Source organism: Gallinula chloropus (genome assembly GCF_964237585.1).
Source record: "Gallinula chloropus genome assembly, chromosome: 3".
Classification (NCBI taxonomy): domain Eukaryota; kingdom Metazoa; phylum Chordata; class Aves; order Gruiformes; family Rallidae; genus Gallinula; species Gallinula chloropus.
The window spans coordinates 78413140-78430099 of NC_140087.1; the positions used below are offsets into that span (position 1 = coordinate 78413140).

Sequence of the window (16960 nt, forward strand, 5' to 3'; positions counted from 1 at the left end):
TTTTTTAAAAAAAAAAACAACTATTTTTTTCTTTTTTAATCAAAATGAAGAATTTTTTGTTTCCCCCAGTAAAATTTACTCTGTACAGAAACATAAATCGTTCTCTTCCCTTGCACTTTATGGCATAGGCTTTCCAGCAACCCTTAGTTTCTATGAGCTGTCTCATAACTAGCATCTTGGTCTACAGCTTGGCAGATTTGTACTTTGTCCTTCCCTAATGAGACAGTTGCCCAATTATTGAGCCAACAGGCAGCGTTTCTAAAAAGTTTCATCCTTTTTAAGCACAGGATTCCCACAGGGTGATGGGCGAATTATCACACCTCAAACACAGCACATACACAAACTCACAGAATCTGTTCCTCAACAAGCCGTTTCCTTTTTTTATTCCACCAGTTCAGCAGTGTTGGGTTTTTTTGCAGTGTATATTCAGTGTTTCATTAAGCTCAACAAAAATAATTAACCTTTCTCCCTCTTCCCATCACAAAATCACAGTGTCACAGAACAGCTAGAGCTAACACCGCAGAGCAGCAGAGAATCACAGAATCGCAGGGGTTGGAAGGGACCTCAAGAGATCATGGGGTCCAACCCCTCTGCCAAAGCAGGTTCCCTAGGACAGGTCACACAGGGAGGCATCCAGACAGGTCTTGAATGTCACCTTAGAAGGAGACTCCACACCCCCCCCGGGCAGCCTGTCCCAGGGCTCTGTCACCCTCACTGGGAAAAAGTTCTTCCGCACATTGCTGTGGAACTTCCTGTGCTCCAACTTGCAGCCATTGCCCCTTGTCCTGTCCCCACAGACCACTGAAAAGGGGCTGGCCATTTCCCTCTATGTCCCACACTTCAGATATTTATAAACATTTATCAGATCCCGTCTTAGCCTTCTTCTCTCAAGGCTGAACAGCCCCAGGTCACTCAGCCTTTCCTCGTAAGGGAGACACTCCAGGTCTTTAATCATCTTCGCAGCCCTCTGCTGGGCTCTCTCCAGGACATCCCTGTCTTTTTAATACCAGGGAGCCCAGAACTGGACACAATACTCCAGGTGGGGCCTGATCAGGGCAGAGTTGTGGGGCAGGGGGATCACCTCCTTTGATCTGAGATTTCCTAGCAATGCAATCCTTGTATTAAAGCACTGCTGTTAGCTCTTTGCACTATGTAGACAGTTGGTCGGGAGATGAACCAGGCAGGTAAAAGGGCTATAGCACCTTTAGTGCCACTCAGTGCAGTGTATAAACCTCGGCACACCGAGACCTGTCTATCAGTAGGAGCTCAAGCACTTGCTCAGTTTGGGCCTATAAGTGACCCTGACTGTACTCCCAAACTCCCAAACATCTGGGAGGCAGGGGGGAAAGTAGTGAACCACATCATTACCATTACAACAAATAATTTCTATGTGGTACGTTGCTATGAGACATACTCACAACTGATCCATGTACCCCTCTGAGATGCTCCAGCCTCTATTGGCCATAGGAAACAAACCCTGACATATGTTTCAAGCATCAAATAAACCAAATCTGCTTCCTGCAGGGAAATAGATACTGAATATATAACTGCATGGTGGCAGAAACAAAATTTAAATGGATTATTAAAAAAACAGACGTGTATGCAACTCTCAACGTTACTGCAGGTGGTGTGCATGCACCCTAAGTTGGTTATCTTCTCAGTGTCAGTACAAAGCTCTCCACAGTGAGAAAGAACGGTAGCCAGGTAGCAGGAGAAACAGAAAGTGAAGGCATTCATCTCAACAGGAGACTGATTCCCAGTGGCACACTGTCAGGGTGGTAAAGACAAATTGGCAAGGAGGGAAAAATAAAAAGTTGTGCAAGTGTGTGACCAAAACAAAACCATAAACCATGACAGAATGGAAGCAATTTTGTAAAGGAGTTCTGCTCACAGCCTAAAGCAAGGTGCACAGCCAGCTCCCACAGTGACCAGGCCACCTGCCCATTGCCATAATGCTGCACTAGCCTTGCTGCCAGAGCATTAGGAACCCAGGTTTCAACAAGTGCTAGTGATCGCTCACGTATAGTCACTGATGGAGCCAGAACTTTCCTAAACGTTTTCCCGATGCTTTACCATCCCTCACAACTAGGAAACGGCTCAATCTCTAACCTACAATTCCATGCCTATAAATTTAGACTTTTACTTCTTTCCCTGTCCCCAGACAAGTCATTTTTACTCTAATGCAAGCAGTGCTATTGAATTTTTTTCTGTCTTTCTCTTCTCACCTATAGACTTCTATTCTGACTTACACAGCTTTTTTACTCTGCGTGGGGTGGTGTTCCTAACTCCATAATCACCACTGGCTGAAGCACTCTCTTGCAGTTCCTCACACAAGACAGAGTGGTCCAGCTAGTTCTACTAAACTAGTGCAACAGGCAACTTCAGATCTGTTGTTGCTCTACAGCTGCTACTTTCTTGGTTTTCCCCCAGACAGGGTGAGGTTATCAACTTGCTTCCAGCTCATGATCCACAGCAAACTGCAGCCTGTTCGCCAAGGAGCCTCTGCCCAGGGCTACAATCCTTTCTCAACCTTTGGCAGTTGAATAAGCATCTCTGTTTAGGTGTAACAATTTACATTGGATCTTGCTGAATACATCTCGTTGAATGAGGCCCTTGTTGAAGAAACTGTATTGTGATTCAATCTGCCAAGACAATTTGGAAAGAAATGGTTGGGAATACATGCAAAACACATCAGCAGGTTCACCTTGGGTTAACAACAGCATGGCCAGCTACAGCACTTCCTGTAACTAAGAGGAGAGGTCATTGCCTCCTCATCTGATGAAGACAAAAAACCCAACATGGTACTCAAGCAAACTTTAAAACAATGTAGTGGCTCAATTTTAGAAGATATAATCTAGAAACTATCTAAGAAAATAAAGTATCAAGAAAAAAAAAAAAAAAGAGGAAGGCTAATCTGGGAGGAAAGCTCAGTTTGAGCGGGTAAGATCAGTCATACCATAGCTTATAAGTTAAGCAAGTGTTTCAAAGAAACAAATTAAGTGGATTTATGATGCTGCGGAAATTTCCTTCCAAAGTAACTCTTCTGATTGATGGATATGAATCTATAATCAGAAAACCAGATGATAGAATAAAGTCAACCTTTAGGAATTTTAGACTTATAACTCATTGCTATGGCAACATTCTCAGCAGGAAATAGGTTTCCTTAAAAATAAAAAATAGTTTTTAAAAATTGCTTTACTTTTCCTTAAAACATAACTCTGCATCATGAGAGAACAATGCAGGTAAAGGCAAGGCTATAAAACAATCTATTAGACTCATACATTACAGTACACCATTCTAAGTGTCTCTCCACAGTTCAAATAAAATTCCTCTTTGATGAATTTTATAATTTGGAACAGGAGTTGTTGAGAACACTCTGGCTTTGACGCTGATATTAAAAATTTAAGTCCACGAGTTACAATTGAAGACTCAGGCATCATAGGAGTTCAATGTGCATTCGCTCAAAGAAACAGCTCAGCCTATCAGAAGTACACCTTCTCAGGCAAATACTGAGAACATCAGGGCGTAGCTGCAAAGCCCATTTTTAAAACCCACAGGTACAGCTGAGGACAAATATTTCTATCAATTAAAAACCCAATTCAGTTATTTCTGAAATGCTATAAATGGATAAGTGACAGGCACCTTTCTGGATGTATTTTCATGTTGCTTTGAAAAATGACAGGTCGTGCTTTTGTACAAGTGAGCTATACTAGTATTGGTGCTTACTTGGCTGATACCAGGACTACAAATAAAATTGAAGTAAGTGACCCATGTTTAGGAAAAACACCTAAAAAGGGCTACAAGTCTAAACTCCCTGTCTATTAACTTAATATTTCTGAGAAAGGACTATTTATCTAACAAATCCCCAAGTACTACTTCCATTTAAAAGCACTGCATATGCCCAGCTAGTTACAGACATTGGGTGTGCCGATTTCAGACCTCACAAACAGGCACACAGTGTGGATTTCTAAAGGCGAGCCCTGACCTTATTTAGCACACTTCCATAATAACCTTAACCAAAGGGCAGCATAAGCTGAGCACGCAGGAGAGATGCGCTTTATCTAGAATCAAAACAAACAACCTACTCTCCCAGAAATATCCCATTGTTATGGGTCACTAGGCATCACACCGCCTAATGATTGCTTTTCCACTTGACCTGAAGATGAGCAAGCCAGCCCTTGAATAGGTCCTCTTCTGAGGTATTTCTAGATGGCCTTTTGCCTTTATGTACTTTGGACAGAAGGAGCAGGGTGGTTGCACTGAGAAGTAAAATCCAGCTAAGAGGCTTTCCTCAGAGCAGGAGCTTTTCCCTTGTGCATTCACAGCACAAACATGCAGGCAGAAAGACAGACCGATATTTTTGGTGTGGTTTTTTTTTTTAATGTAGCAGCAATCAATAAGCCTCTAGAATAGCATGAACTCTTCACTGACTGTAGCAACAGAAAGAATTCTGTATTTTGCATTTAACCCTGTTAATAGACATGGTGGTGGTATGCAGACCTCCCTTAAGCAACTCACAAATCCACATTCTTTGAGGATTTCCTCCAGCCCCCACGCACCAGCCATAATTCTGCCTAGAAGTGGAGGTCAGAGAGTACTGTCTAAAGAAACGCTTCTTATTAAAGCTTTACAATTCACCCCCCACCAAAACGAGGCGATCCTGAAGACTACCATGCTGAGCACAGTCCTAAACAACAGCAGAACTATAGTCCCAAATAACGTTTCTCCATCTCTGTAACCATCGCAGAGGAAACCTGCCTTGCCATCCAGGTGAGGTATCCGCACCAGCTGCCCTCTCTGCAAACAAACTCCAGCCACAATAACACACAGCATTTATTTTTGAATGTGCTGTGTAGTTCATCAAGTGTCTGCTTAACTTCAATCCCAGCTTTGACTGACCTCAAAGCAATTGAGATTTTTTCCAACCACAAGCAAAATCTGCATGAAACGTGTCAGAAAAGCGCTTGATGGTCAGAGAAATTCCAGAGTATCAGAGGGCTTCCAAGCGCTGTATGCCAAGTAAAGCAGGACAGGAGGTCCTCAGAGAAAGTCAGAGCACACAGAGTAGATAATTTCAAACAATGTGCAAGCAGGAGACCAATTTAATCCCTGAAAACAGTGATTACAACTCCGCTGGTTTGCCTGATAACCCAACAATTAATTGGCCTGTAAGACTCAGTTAGAAAACCAAGAGAGGAAAACAGAAAAAGTATCTGTTAGATTATGTTCACCAGTTCTTTGTTCAGTGAAGATTTGGTGCCTCTAATGTATTCCCAGTGTTTTAGGCAGTGGAGATGTAATTGATGCAGAACAGCAATTGCTAGTAGTGCGTTGATAAGATCAACATCAAAATATAATTTTTGATGTTACTAGGAAATTATTCCAAAGATTTAGAGAAACTTAATTTGCTTAAATGCTGTTTACTCCTAAAATATACTCTGCTTATTACCTTATTTTCTTCTGTTGATCTGTACCAATTTAAGCAGAGAGAAACAAAAACAATGTCTCCAGTATCCTCTTAACAGGAGGATTGAATAAACAATGGAATCAACCAACACAAAAGGTTCACCCAGAGCCAATGACCACAGAGTCAGACAGCAGCTCAAGTGTTCTACAGCAGGTACAGCTACATAAACAAGTGTGGAGGAAAAAGTGACACATATTCATGGGAAACATCAGATAAGTGCAAACACAAACATACACCTTACCTTCCTGACATAAAAGGCAGGTGGAGTAGATGACTGGAGACACGCTCTCTAGTGTGAAAACAGCTGATATAACATTGGAAACCTCAAACTGAACATAAAAACTTTGAGAAAATGGGCATGGGAGACATTTAAATGCCAGGGGTGGTTTGACTTCTTTGTCAACAGCCCTGTGGACTATCAAATTTGTTCCTAAGGCTCTTCTTTCTGCCTTCCTGGCTTGCAAATCCTCCCCATGTCTGGGCTGCTGGCAAATTATGAAACTTGGCAATCAGGTTGAGTGGCATTTCATTATATGCTCTCACCTGGGAACAGGTTGCCCAGAGAGGTTGTGGAAGCCCAGGCCAGATTAGATGTGGGCAACCATGTCTAGTGAGGGTATCCCCGCCCACGGCAGGGGGGTTGGAACTACATGATCTTTGAGGTCCCTTTCAACCCAAAGGATTCGATGATCCTATGATCTCATTTCTGGCTTTACCCATCACATCTTATTTCCAATATATTGACATGACAACATTTTCAAAAGAGATTCCAGTGATTTCCCAAAGAGTTCACACACGGTTGCTCTCATCCATGCCTGGGCACCTCAGACACACAGTTACTACCAGCCACAGCATTTAATTGCCCTTTTGTTATACACACAATGAGATTCTTCTCTCCTCCCTCCAATAAAGCTGCATCTCACAATTTACACAGTATTTCCAGATCATCACTTCCCTTCCTCAGCACGCAAAAAATTCTCCATGCACATATGGATAAGTGAGTTTTGATCTATTCTGAATGTGATTCCTGTTCTCCCCAGTCCACTTTGAACAGAAACTACAACCTCTATGGCACCTGTCATTTCTCTATAGGCATCTCAACAATATGTAATACTGAAACAAAACAAGTGACTGCTGTAAGCACGTCTAATTTGAGGCTTATTATTCAGGACCATTTCTTCATTATGCCGGTTTTACAGCACGCTTCTGCCTTCAACTATTTGCAAACTGGGTTATTTTTCCCCCACCATATGCTACTTTATCTTTTCCCAAGCCGAGTTACGCTGTAGCTGTCAGCTCAGGTTCTGACCTATCTTCCACTCAAGTGGAGGCAAAAAACCTCCCTTCTGGTGCCATAGCGGATGCTGGATGAGGTTATATTCGCCGTCTCTGTAATCAATTGTCATCATACATCTCTGTCCTTTTCTAGTGTTTGCAACGCTGCCTAAATGTGGCATCATTTGTAAATGTAATTAATGAGCTGTTTGTGTACTCTTCAAAAATCATTAATAACGATATTAAATTAAGCCCCGTTTAGCGGTGCACCTTGAGCCACCCTGCACACTCCTGCCCAACTCGATACATCGCCATTCATCATTCCTCTTCATTCATAACGCCTCCAGCAACTCTAATTCCTATGACACATTTCACATTCAAAAGAATTTGAACCGTGCTATGGCCCTCCCCCCCCCCCCCCACTTTCTGCATTAATTCCTAGAGTTGCTGTCCTTTCTGTTTCACAGATAAGTAACACATTCATACTGTTACAATCCTTTCATGCCTTCTTGCTTCCTCCTCACTTGATACTACTCCAATGCTTTCCGGTTTAGTTAATTCATTTAGTATACTATGACTTACTATCTTCAACACCTATTTATTTATGTGTCATAAATACACCGCTTTTTTCTGCCTTTGCACAGTACCTATTTTTAAATTCCTCATTTTCCTCTTTCCTGTGCTCATTTCATCTTCTTGTTAGAGGCCACCAAAACACGTCAATCAGCACAGCTGATTTGCTCTTCTTTATTTTACATGGGCAAGCTTCCCCCCCCTTTTGCTTGTCTTATCCCCACTGTAAATATATCTGTTACCACAATCTAGTCCACCCTCACATATTGCCTATTCAAGTCAATTTGAGTATTTCTCTCTGCCACATCCCTCCAAACCTCAGAAGTCTTTAGGTGTATTTTTTTATTCATTTTCTTCCTTTCTTTTCCCTCTACTGCACTGGATCTTGTGAAAGCCACTCACATTTTGCATTCTTTTCTTCAGACTCACAGTAATCTACTTCTCCTTAGCTGAATGAATTATACATTTTGCTTTGCTCCAGGCTTGATTTGTTCATTAGGGTAGACACTCAAGTGGCCTTCACTTTCCAAAGCATCACCGAAATCACTGGACTTAGGGCTTTTCAGAACGGTACATGATCTGTCATGTGGACTTTAAAATCCATATTGCTGGCTAAGCTTCTTGATGTTGGTATGAATGAATGGCTCTTGGCTCCTATCCAGCTGGTGCAGCTGTGTTCTGCAAGTCTGGGTGTTATTTTTTTTATCTCAAACAGGTGCACAGTCAACAGATCTTAACCAGCAAGGAAATAATCCAGGGCTGTTTTCTCCTGTGGTCATCTTTTCCTACTAAAACACCAGGCTAGTTTTCATAAAACCCAGAAGTATGACTACTCTTTGTTAATCCATGTTAAATACCACCTAGAATGTCCTAAAAATCACACAACCCTTACAGATGCATTACCAGCACTGAACACCACCCACTGTGTTTTTCCTTTTTCATTTTAATATTTTTATACCATTTCATTATTTTACACACAGTGTCCTGTTCCCCCTCACCCCACCTCCATGTTTGGAACATTATTCTCATTAAATGCAGTGCCCCTAAAGCAGCATGTAATTGCCTTGGACCTCTAGGCAGTAACAGGGACGAATGTAGTAGCAACAGCACTGAGATCTTACTAACTCAAATGAGAATCCCAGCAGGAGAGAAGTGTTCCAACCCTCCTGGACAGGAGTTCAAAAAGTGCCCCCTCCACAGGCCATGTTGCTTTCAGTTCTAATGGATGTGCATAGTAATAAAGACAACAAATCACAACACTCAAGGAACACCTAAACAAGGTACCACCTCTCATAGCTGGATATCAGCAGAGAGAAGGCTTCCTGGACAGCATTTTGAGAAGTACAGAGAGGACCTCAGCAACAGAAAGAGTGTGAGGAGTGCGGTTTACTCCAAAAAAGAAAGAAAAAAAAGCATTATTCATCATCTTTAGCTCTGAAGGGTACCTCTAACTCAGGCTCAAACTCCTGAACCCATCCTGCTGCTCTCCTCAATAAGCTTTATTTTTCACTTCCAATTTTTCAGATGTGAATAGTTTCCCCTTACTATTATTTCACCTTTAATTCAGTTAACATTTTTTTTAAGACTGTGTGTTTTAAGTTGCCATATGTACACACCATCATATCACCAGGCAAAATGACCCAGGAGGCGTTAAGTCCTGGCCAGGTGATAACTTCCTCCTTGGTTATAGATTTAGGGAACTAACCTAGTGATATCTAAGGACTTTGGCTGCTACAATTTGAGCTACAGAATTAAAGCTCCAGAGCTGGAGAGGGAACAGCTCCTTCGCTCTGTGGACTTGGACAATCTGACCTTTTGAGGTACAAAAACATTACTTATATTTCAAACAATCAAAAGAACTTTTATCATTCTGTGGAAAATTGTACAACTGGCTACTCCATGGTGGGTTTTGGTGTGGGGGTGCTGTAAACATTACCACCTGACCAATATCTTTATTTTTAAGGAAAAATCATTAACAGACAGAATAAGTAGCAAATTCATCTCTTCACAGCTATTCAGGAGGCAATTAACACATGTAGTTATCCACTGGACCACTGGTTTCTAAGGTCTTTTTAAATCAATAATATAGGATAAAAGCGAGTCATGGGACCAGTTCCTGTTCCCTCCCTTTCTTATCAGTTCAGTTGTTTTTAAACCTACTACAAGACCAACATTCCTTATCACCTACAACAGCCACATCCCTTTTCTAGCCATATTTTGGCCAAACAATACTTTATTTTTTTGCACTTTCATACCACATACAGCAAGAATTCCTTCTGGAAGCCTATGGTTATACGTATAATTCCTCTACAGCAAAAAAACAAGAGATCCAAATTAGAAAGAACAATGTGTTGAGTACTTACAATTGATCTGATGTTGTTTTCCTTTGCCAGTTTCAGAGAGGATTTATAGCAACTTGCCAGGTTTTCTTTATGAGTATCAGTAAGATGGCCTCTTGCGATTGGCCCAACAGTATGGATCACATCTGCAGCAAATCAGAAGATAAAAAATTTAGAGATCCTAAGGTGGTTTATTTATCACAAGTCAATCCATTCTGATATTGTACCTAGACATAAAGGTAGCAATAATATTTTGAGAAAATTATTATAATTTGAAACTGTGTAACAAGACACATCCTTGATAAATAAATCAAAGTGAAAACCAGTATTTACACTGAAGGAAAAGGTAAGGGAAATGCACTAAACAGTTGCTATATGTGTACTGCAATCCACACGCAGGATAGGTTAAATGTGTTCATAAATACACCGAATATTTAGTGCTGTACAACTGTAAATACTCCACAACTGGTTCAAACCCTTAGTTCAGTGGGATCACCCACTGAAGACCCTCTCACCTTGATGGTGATACACAGGTCATCTCTTCTGCCTTATACTTTAAGTCTTTTCTCAGCAGCCATTTTAAAAGAAGAAAAGTTGTGGCCTATGAATGTGTTAGTTATTCAAAGAACTCGCATCAGACCAGATGGAGACATCATGCAATAAAACCAAATATTCTGTTTGAAGAAACTTAATGAACAAAAAGAGAAAAGTACAGTCAAGGAATATCTTAGGTATGATGTCTCTGGACTCATCCAAAGCAGATGCTGCAATTAAACTCTCTTAAAGCACTACATGACAAATGAAGTAAAAATCCTGGAGAAAAAAGAAAAACTTTAAGAAAAAAAAAAATCAATATAAAAGGTGCCATGGTTTTATTTTTTTATTTCCCTCACTAGCAGGCAGCATGTTTTCTACAGCGTGTGAGAACACAACAGCATGAATTATGGTGGCAGGAACATTTTTTTCCCCTTACTTATTGCTTATACCATAGCAATAACCAGCAGCACTGTTCTGTGCAACATTACTACAAGCAGATTAGGCCAATGCTGGACCACTGCTGGGTCCCATTGGTTGGGTTTGTCCATAAAGACTTGTTTCCAAGCAACATCTACCGTTGTTACACTCCAGAATATTTCGATTTACTCAAATTCTACAAAATTCACACCAATATTCTTTGTCTTTGATTATTTCCTTCCAGGTGGTACCAACGCATAAGTGAAAATGGACAAACAAGCACTGAAACATATACTGCCTGGTTTTGGTTTGGGTTTTTTTTGAAGCATGATGTTTTGAATATTTCCAAGTTTTTTTCTTGATGGTAGCCAGAAAGCATTGACAATTCAACAAATAAAAGCATGTCAGAGAATCCCGGTGGCCAGAAACAGAAGAATTAGCAGTGATGGGAAGCTGAAAACCACAAGAACTGAACTTCCCAAGCGCTCCAGCAAACCACCCTCCTGCGAAGTACAGAAAAGGTTAACTCTCTTCTTTCCATTTTGATCGCAGTAATTGTCTCCAGTTGTAGGAACAAGATGGACAGATTGGATAATTTCTGTTGAGTGTCACAGCTGCCAGGCAGTGACTCCAGCAAACCCTCCCTACAGCATTTCAGGCAACTGAACCATCAAGTAGGTTTTGAGTCTTTACCCACTGATGAGCAGGGTGATAGCAGGCGATTGAAACGAGCAGAATGCCTTCAAACTGGGAGCTCAGAAAGAAGAGCTCTTCACATGCATTTCAGCTACTATAATAAACTGAGATCTATTAAGACCTAGAAAAAAATATATATAGCATAGCTAGTTTAGCATTTGCTCACGGAGATCAAGTGGTGTAAGTACCTCCATTAGGAAAGGCCATAATTTCAGACCATGCCTACAGCAACTTCCTTCGGGTTGAAACTTTCCAAGTTTCTATTTGAAAGTGTTGGCACTTGTCAGCCACTTCAGAGAAAGAAAAAGCTTCTCTTGACTTCCCCCCCCTTCTTTGTTTTTGAAAGCAGCAAGTCACAATTACTGAGCAAGGGGGAAGGAATATACTAGTGAATCTGATCCCAATCAAGGTCCTCCCACATTTGCAGACACTACGATCGGAGGTGCCGCGATTCATTTCAAATTCACAACACCCACCAGCCAACAAGAAAATAAAGGAATTACTATAAAGCCAACTTTAAAAGAACATGTAAAAAATGAATAAAAGAAAGAATCATAAAAGATTTCCTTCTCTCTGTAAGGCTCAGTTAACTTGCATTTCAAGGTGCAGCTGGTTAAAAGCTGAAGTTTAACGGCTTAAATTATTAATTTATTTCTTAACAGCAAGAAGGAGTTTTGGGGAAACAGCCCAAGTACCAAAACTTTCCTTGGGTCTTTCTGTGGAGAAGTCCTCTTGGTATAATTTCCAGAGGCATTTCACTCATTAAATGTTTAACTCCATTCCTTCAGTCTTTCATTATTAAACACTAATTTTAAAAATTCTTGACTCAGTAAATGGGAAATGTTTTTCTTGTCATCTTTTTTTCAGAAGCTTCCTGATTTAGCATTTTCATGGTGCCTCATTAGCAACCCTCCACCATTACACCAGACACGCCATGTAAATAGGTAACCTTTAATGCACTTACTAGCTTTCACTGTTTATTTTTTACAAACCCATCATCAGTGGCTCTTTAGACAGGACACTGAAGATGGTTATGAATTGGTTTATAAAACATCAGAACTATTGTAATGTTTTACAGTGTACTGCTGGCAAAAAGTGCTTTTCTTAGGCCCTTTGTTATTCTGAAATACACGATAGAGCAAGATTTTACTAGCAGAGCAGCATTAATAATGTGTCAGTGTTTCATGATCAGCAGACAAACAGGGAAGTAATGATTTTATTGTTGTGCTTTGTCAATAAAATCAGTGTATCCATACATTACCTAAACTATACATTATTCTGCTCAAGCTATTCCACAGTATGTTAAGGTTTGCAGGCAGGCAAAACCCTTTGAGATTATACAGGCACAAAGCAAACAAACCAGAAAATAAACCAGCTCCCGCCCCCCCGCCAGCCTGTGCAGTTAATATATGAGGATCAGACTTCACAGGCTGAAGCAGAGCCATTTGTTTTTAATATATCTATGAAGACTGTGTCAATCTCCCAGCTTGTCTGTCACAACAAACTTTCCTTTTCTCTCACACATTTTCCCCTCCCACAGCTGCGCAGAGACAGGGAAATTTGTATGCTATGGAGTCAGAGGATGGAAGAGAGCAGGTACGCTGGATGGGGGAAGCCTACAGGCATTCCTCTACCAGAAAGAGAAGGGGCAGAGCTAAGGCCTTGCTACTGTGGCCACCCACTACAGCAGCCAACCCCAAACACAAACCTCTGGCACTGCTGGAGAGGACAATTTCACATGAAAGCCCCACTTATCAATCCTCCACACCAGTCTACCCATGACCAGAAGAAGGAGCATCCACCCTAGAGGACCATGCACCCTTTCTGAAGGCAACTCCCACTTCCAGGCTGTACTTCAGTGACAGTAAAGGACCATCACAACACACGTATAGGAATGAGTGTTACTGCAGAAAGCAAGTCAATTACAGAACAGACAGGAGCACTGGACATTGGGACAAACACAGCAGCATGAAAGAGAAGTGGCCTCATCACCTACAGATTTTTGAACTGGGGAAAATGGAGAGAACCTCTGAAGATTTAGTTTGGCTGGAAAAATCTGGCAGAGATCCCAGCCACCAAAACAGCTCCTGTTCTTTCTTGAGGTTCCTGCACCACTTTGCTCTCTTCTTCATGAGGTCAAACGGCAGCATTTCCTCAAAGTGTCCTCTAACATGTTTTTTTTTATTCTTCAAAACAAGGTAAACAGAGTAAGACTGGGACCGGTCAGCTCTCCGAGCACGCCACACTCTCCATTTGTAGTAGTTTAATTTTTCTGTCAAATGAAGCTGCCAGCACTGCTTCGAAGCTTCTGATTTACAATGGTCAGTCTTCCAGCCAAGCACATTGATAAGAAACTTCATTAAAAAGAAAGCTGCAATCTCTGTGTTCATAAATCACTTCATGTACACAGAGCAGCAATGTTTGCTTACATTTTTAATCATAGGCTGAGGCAAAGAGCCCCAGAGGAAGGTATATTCTCATCTGGGATCAGGCCACAGCAATGGATCAAACTGCTTTTAATGCTGCTAATGAAGCTGCTTCATTTTAAACCAATATTTATATGAGAAGGAGATCTCCTTTCCTACAGAAATTTCTCCAAAGGGAAAATAGGGGTGGTCAAAAGAAAGGATCAGCCCAGATCTAAGCTGTACCACTGCATTTCAGAGCTTCCTTTGGGCTGAAGCAATGTTTTATTCTTTACACTGGCTTTTCTAAGATTTGCATTGCGACACATGGTTCATCCAAGGACTGCTCTCAGTCCTTCGGTTCTGGTAGCCAAAAAGCAAGGCCCATGACAGTCACCCCCAATTTGTGTGCACACAGCCCCTGTATCACCTCTGCTTGGTTTTGTTCAGTTTTTTTCTTCTTTTTCCTCAGGAAAAAAAAAAAAAAAAAGAGAGAGATACTTTTTTTTTCTATAAAACTATGAAGAAAGCAGACAACTGAATCTCATGTAGAACTCCAGATTTAGCTTGTGGTTTCACAGCTGCTTGGGCATTTAAAGAATCCCTGTCACTACTCAGCCACCAGTGAAAATAAATACATAACTTGCACGTTTAATCAACACAGGGACTCTCCCCGCAAACTCCCATAAAGGCCACTCGTAAAAGAAACCACATCTGCTGTAGCATACAAACTCCATGTGTAAAAAGACCAGTGAGGCTTGTTTTCTCCAGTCCTTTTTTATTAAAGGAGTCACTCTGTGCATCTGAACATGCTGCTTGTTACAGCATGTGACAAAACCCCCCAAATTTTTATCTAGACTGCTGTGGAGAAAGGCCAGAGAAACGTGGACAAAGACAAAGCATGAGTTCCAGTCACAAAAGGCTGAAGAGAAGCGACTGTGCCTCAAAAACCAACCCAGAGGAAAGATATAATTTACTTTTGATGTAATTTGCTCTTCCCTTGTTCTTCGTAAAAGTGACACTAGATGGCAAAAAAAAAAAAAAAAGCATAATGAGCTCTTCCAAACAACTGAAAAAGTACAAATAAGTTTCTCTTGTTTCTTCCCTCGCAGCCGCGAGCATGGCGCATTCACGCCGCTAACGAACCAGCCGACCACAGCTAGAATCAATTACACGTTTCTCTCCATCCCATTCACGCATTCAGAGCCATAATCGGCCCATCTCGCAAACCGCATAATGAAGCTGCACCTTGTCAATCACAGCAGGAACGATATGAATTTTAAGGAGGGAGCTATCTCACCCTGTGTGCCGCTGAATAAAACAACCCCAAAATCTGACCCTATAACTCAGAGCATTTAGGGCTCCATTTGTAAATCTTATTAGTTGATTTACACAATAAACGCCCGCCGTACTGGTGCTGAAGTTCAACTGATGGGAAATGGAATTACCTCCAGGAATTTCTACATATGGAATATCCCTGCTCTTTAAGAACACGTGTAGCCTTACGCTTCGGTATACAAATTTGCTCAGCTTGTTCATTTTCTATTTCTAGCAACATGCACTTGCACATAAAATACTCAATGTGTAACAAACAACTGTTAATTTAAGTTCAGCTTAAATGAATCCCCCAGGACCACAGCCTAATTTTTTTACTAATATGTGTCTACAAAACTAGATTAGCTGAGTTGAATATTTTAAATGCAAGACATCTTTTCTAGATCATGCAATGCTAAAACTTGTCTAAATATGACACAGCTCCTCAGTTCGGAAAGTATTTATTTGCTTTATATAGATATACATTTCATTTGTCAGCAGTTAAAGAGACAGTCTCAGGGGTTTTTTTAGGCTTGAAGCAACAAGGACCGCTCAATTTGAAGTTTGTACCTTTTATAGCTGCCTTCAGTGATTAAATAGGTGTTTTGGGTGAACCAAAAAAAAGTGTTTCACTAGTTGCAAAAGCTCTGATACCTAGAAGTCACTTGTGTAAAATATTTAAGCCATTTTTCACCTAAACAGCGTTGTCTGCCCAAGTAAAGGTAAAGAATATGTTTATTGTAAACGATTAACCAACATCCCTCTCTATGGGTTAGGTGTATATTTTAAGTATGAGACAGCAGAGACAGTCAGAAAACAATATTCCCAAAGGGAGAGGCAATGGATTTGCCGAGCCTGAAATAGCCTTAGGGGAGTCACAGAAGTCTGCGCTCAATAGCCAGCATTTAGCAGAGCGCGGTCGCTCAGCATCTGTGGGAAGCTAAAAAACACAGCGAGCTTGTTCGCAATGGTTATACCACCGCCCCAACAGCCGGCCAGAGAATTCAGTCACACAAGTCAAAACCCAAGTGTTTTTTGGCACTCATGTTCGTCATAAAATACAAGGCCCAAGTATGCCTCTCTAATCCCAGAGCAGTTTCCCTCCCATCAATGAACTCACAGCATCGCTCTGCCATCAGGGCCGCAGCATTAACGTCGGAAACAAAAGTAGGCTCTGTTCAGGCAGGAGAAGCAAGTGGTGCAATTAAGAGACACTATACTATATCCCAAAGTAATAGGTTTTGCAAAGCAATTTAGTACTACAATGACAGATGTCAAAGCAGCGACGAGACAGACGGCCCCACAACTTCCATGGAAATAATTGCCTACATGTAAAGCTAAAAGGCAACAGCTCCTTTTGGGATACTCAACGTGATGCGATACAAATGAACATGAAACGAACATGACACGACTTAACGTGAAATTACAGCATCCATGACTTGCTATTTGTTTTCTTTTTTAATCTGGACTTGAAACATTCACAGCAGAAATGCTTAAGGGCTATCTCTTGTTCCCTTCTACAAATCACCTACCCAAACCAAGACCTTAATATACCCAGGAAAACAGAACAGGCTTAATGAAACTCTGTTGCCCCAAGCAGATTTTGTCCTCATCAGGCTACAGCAAACCTCATTCTGCTGTAGCAGCAGAGGAGCTCAGCCAAGCACTGTCCGAACTGAGTGGCTGAGGAAACACATACCAAGTGACCCCCTTGACCTGAGTAATGCTCTCCACCTTCCACTGACCATCATTCTTTGCAAACAGACACGGCTATAGACAAAGATGTCTTAAAGCTACTTTTTGGTTTACGTTTGCTACACATAGGAAAGCACGAGCCACAAAGATTCTCTTGTTGGGAGTGAGCTTCTTTTTAGTTGGTTTAATAATTCAGTCAGTTGGTTTTCCAGCACTCAAAAATAAACTTGCTTTCCCTTAAA

General features: G+C 41.2%; 1 protein-coding gene across 1 annotated transcript in view; it reads right to left on the reverse strand.

Annotated features, from left to right (window-relative positions):
- Positions 1-16960, reverse strand: part of MACROD2 (mono-ADP ribosylhydrolase 2) — an 888911-nt gene that overhangs the window by 364476 nt on the left and 507475 nt on the right. The window contains exon 6 of the mRNA XM_084260985.1: positions 9679-9800. Within this exon, the coding sequence (XP_084117111.1) occupies positions 9679-9800 (122 nt within the window). The remainder of the gene's footprint in view (positions 1-9678; positions 9801-16960) is intronic.